Source organism: Sinocyclocheilus grahami, unplaced genomic scaffold, assembly GCF_001515645.1.
Source record: "Sinocyclocheilus grahami isolate Dianchi unplaced genomic scaffold, SAMN03320097.WGS_v1.1 scaffold940.1, whole genome shotgun sequence".
Taxonomy (NCBI): Eukaryota; Metazoa; Chordata; class Actinopteri; order Cypriniformes; family Cyprinidae; genus Sinocyclocheilus; species Sinocyclocheilus grahami.
The window spans coordinates 429,598-434,018 of record NW_015506119.1 but is presented as its reverse complement, the minus strand read 5'-3'; the positions used below and the strand labels follow the sequence as shown (position 1 = coordinate 434,018).

The following is a 4,421-nucleotide window of genomic DNA, read 5'->3' as shown; positions in this document are numbered from 1 at the left end:
TCACATTACACTATTGTCCACTCGAGTTAAAAGTTTGCCATCCAGCAGACAGGTTAAAAGTTCAACATTTAAAGTGCATACTTTGCGGTTTTTCCATCGCTTTGCGTCTCGCATTTTTGCATTCCCCTTTGCTTTCATTGATTTTTCTATGTAAGCGTGTTTTTCATAGCGTTTTGTGTGAATGGCCCCTAACATGTGAACATCTCAGAATGCACTGCTTCAGTTCTCTTGTCCACTTTCTTGACCTGAAATGCAATTGAGATGCCAACTCCTAGAGACACTGACAAAATTAATTTATTAATTAATGAATTAACATAAAAACAATTAATTTGAGTTGAAATTATTTTATCATGTGAGAAGAGACATCAGAATGTCCAGGAACACAGAATTCAATCTCCTGATCAACATGTCAGTGTTTACTTTGCGACACTGACCATCGAACTGTACATTATTCTGCTTATTATGCTCTTACCTATAATGGACATGGACAAAAAATATTGATCTGAATATAAATTGTTCCATTATTCCTTCTACAGACCACATAGAGTCACAAGTACAACTATGTTGCTTTCCAGAATGTTATATTTTGCTTTGATCTAAATTTGAGGTTGGAACATGCCAAAAAGGCATCCTAATTTTGAAATGATAAGTTGACTCTCCATACTACATGCCATACTACAATGACTCCAAGCTCCATACTACTATAATGTTGTGGACTGGAGGGTGGTAATTAAATGTTATATAAGCGCACGGTCAATGATTCAGTAAACTCCATTAGGTTACACGAGAAACCTTAAAAACTAGTCAGAACCACAGTTTGACTACAATACCCACAATCCAAAGAAGAAAACATTTCCGGTGAGTCAGCTGCGATTCAGGAAGTAAATCCATTATAGTGACAGGACCAACATCACGGGACTCTCATTGCACTGAGCAGATTAATAAAATATTACCTGTAACCGATCTGTACACACCTGTAATATAAGACAACATGTCTAGGCAGTCGAACAGAGCCACGGACAGCAAGAAGATGGTGAGTGTGTCTTGTGTTTCCGCAGAACTGAGCTAACGTTAAATGCAGGGCAGCTAGCTAACATGCTATTATAATAATCGGAAAACAAGTTTATTTGAGCAGTGTTTGTTTATTTGCATACAAATAAATATAGCGTAGTATACATGTTACCTAGAGGTGCATTAGCTTATTCCTCTAGTTTAGTGATTTTATTTTTTGCACAGACATGAGACTTTCAGTCAGTCGGTCAATCGTGGCTGGCATTTGAATTAAAAATCTTGTGAAATGCTAAATGCTTTTTTTAAAAATAATCGTTTGAGGGAATTATAATGATATAGTCCCACTGGTTAGAATACATGCTTTCATAGCATTATGTGTCATGCATTTTGTTTCAGCACAAGTATTATTGCACTGGGCAGTAGGTTATATGAAGTATTGATACACTCTCAACACGGACTAAACGATACAGTAGTGAAAGCAGAGAAAATGTATCCAGATGTGTCGTGCAAGCATTAGTAGAAATAACGTTTTGGCTACAATTTGACATGGAACAATTCATGTCTGTGACAACCCCATATTGTGCCGTGAGAGGACGCTCAAGACCACTGTGTGCCCTCATTCATTCAGTCCTGAATATTACCCATGATGATACACTATTTGCTTTTTTGCAAATTGTGACCCTTTGTACTCCTTTTGAAGCATGATGTGCTATTTGGATCTCCTGAAATCATGCAGCAGAGCACGATCTTTAGGTTGTAAGTGCATGCAGACCACGTGCTTCTGTCATTAAAGAAAAAGAGGGCTATCACAAGTATCTTCAATGTTAATGTTTCGCTCAAATTATTATGCTTATAATAAATGTTGAAATAAAAAGCAGGTGTATTAATTTACAAAATGCATAATAGAAGCGTTTCACTAGAGATCTCGGACATTTGGACCCCACTAAAAGACTAAAACATGCTAGTTTCCTGTTGTTATGAAATTCCCATTTTCTTATCTAAGAAAAAGAATTTTAAAACATATATTGCTCTTTTTGTTTTGTTTTGTTTTATTTAGCAAGTACATAAAGATGGTTCACTGGCATGTTGGAGTTTTTTGTATGGTAAATGGGAATTATTGTAAGGAAAAGAATGGTCTAATGTACCAATTCTTGTTTCATTAAAAACATTAGTTACATTTTGCTGTTAGAAAAAAAAGGGAAATAAAAATGGCTACATTATTGTCTCATAAAATGTTTGGATCTATGCCAAAGAAAGTTTTGCATTATTATTATTGTTGTTGTTGTTTTGTATTTGCATTCATTGTCAGTATTAACAGTGGTTAACCAGTAAACACGGTGAATATTGTGAACATGGTGGTGGGTAATTTTGGACTGTCTTGTCTTTCCCTTGAACAGAATTCAGAATTATTCACTCTCACTTATGGAGCCTTGGTCACTCAGTTGTGTAAGGACTATGAAAATGATGAAGAAGTCAACAAACAACTGGATAAAATGTGAGTCTGTCTTTCTCTGTTTCTCACCTATCCATCCAATCTGGTCACATTAAACAGTTTACAAATAAAAAAAAATTTCTTCTCTTTTATAAGATAGAAAATATTATCTGTAAATTAAACAGCCTATGAAAGTGTAAGGATTAGGTGCTGTTACTGGTCACATTTTTTTTTTTTACGTTTGTCACTTTCCATTATTCAATTTGTATGAGTGGAACAGAGAGGGTTTAGTGTGGATGTTGTATTGTCAGAGTTTGCGCTGGGTGTAGGCTGTTATATTAGGTGTGGTGATTGAGCCATCCAGCCTGCTGAAGTTGGGTTGGGTGGTATGAAGAGTATAAAATGTGCCACTCTAGGTTTTTCGAGAGCTGTCTCTCTCCCCGCCCTGTTAAATGAATCGTGCAGCTGTAGGTTACACCCCAGATGCATGATTCTGTTCCCCCACTTGGCTATACTTCTCAAATTAAATTCCACTGTTAGAGTGGATCCAGATGAAAGAGAGGGATGAGAGTGTTGATGGTCTTTTTTTTTTTTTTTGTATTAGCAAGTTCACATCTCATGTTGTACTGCACCGATTCTTTCAACTGGTGGGTTGCGCAGCAGGAAAAATCAATAATAAAATGTATGTAAACATGTAGACTATTGTTCAGAAGTATATCATGTTTTCAAAAGAAGTCTCTTATGTAAGGCTGCATTTATTCAATCAAAATACAGGTAAAAAAAATAGTAATATTCTGAAATAGTATTACAATTTAAAATCCATGTTTTCGATTGCAATATATTTTAAAATGTAATTTATTCCTGTGATGGCAAAACTGAAATTATGTTTTTTGACAATTCAAAAAACAGCGGACCCCAAACCAGTATATCGTTAAAATAAATAGCTTTATCAAGTTTTCAGAGGAAAGAGAAATGCCTTCCATGTCCAATCAAAACCTCCATCTTTCACTTGGTAGAAGCTAATCAAAATTAGGCATATTCCAATTAGGGATGCGCCGATCCGATATTCATATCGGGTATCGGCTCCGATAGTGCCATTTTTCTCGGATCGGGTATCGGGCAGAGAGAACCGATCCAAATCCGATAATTATTTTTTTAATTTTTTTTTAAGAGTGTGCGAATTATTCTGTGTTCCTTCTGAAGCCATACGATAGCTTAATGTGAGCTACATATCAATATTTAACTCCTTACATTAAAGTTCACACAAACTCTTTTCTCCGCTGTGGCTGTCAGTCATACAGCAGTCAGCTCGGTAAAGCTCTCTCCAAGATCATTCTGTGTTCCCATTATACTTGATTTGTAAATACATGTCTATGATTTTGCAAAAAGGACTGTATCTTCTTGCCGGAGTTTAATGTTGTTTTGTTACTTGCTCCCGGGTGTCTGTGAAAACAAAGCACGGGCGTAGAAAAGACTATAAATAGTTTTTAACGTGCACAGTAACTGAAATTTAAAACTGTTAAAAGAAAGGCTCAATAACTGTTGCACAGATATAATACACTACGCATCAATTTCTCTTCACTTTGTGCTTTGCAGTTTTTAACACGAAGCGCTTAATGTAATGAACGCACACAACCTGATTAATATTCATGAATCCAGTAGCTCATTAATCCTTAGTGCGTTTTTATATTGTTCCTATTAGTAGAATTCGTATAATAATAATAATATCTTATCAGTATTATTGTTCGTTTTTTTTACAGGAACACTGAATGACCAAAAAAAGCACCAGCACCAGTCCTAAGGTCACGGTTACCAAGTTTTAATTCTAATTACTAAACTTCTATTATTAAATAATACTTGATTATCATATTATAATGCTTGACTGCTTGACTGACTGATATTAAGAGTGTACTTTCAGATATTTAATAAGCTGTGCCATTTTACAAACATTATATATGTTTGTAAAATGGCATAACTT

General features: G+C 35.2%; 1 protein-coding gene across 1 annotated transcript in view; it reads left to right on the top strand.

The window, feature by feature from the left end:
- The first annotated feature begins 849 nt into the window (after positions 1-849).
- trappc3 (trafficking protein particle complex subunit 3) overlaps positions 850-4,421 on the top strand; it is a 9,361-nt gene continuing 5,789 nt past the window's right edge. Inside the window, exons 1-2 of the mRNA XM_016249590.1 lie at positions 850-1,033; positions 2,409-2,506. Coding sequence (XP_016105076.1) covers positions 992-1,033; positions 2,409-2,506 — 140 coding nt within the window. The 5' untranslated portion in view covers positions 850-991. The remainder of the gene's footprint in view (positions 1,034-2,408; positions 2,507-4,421) is intronic.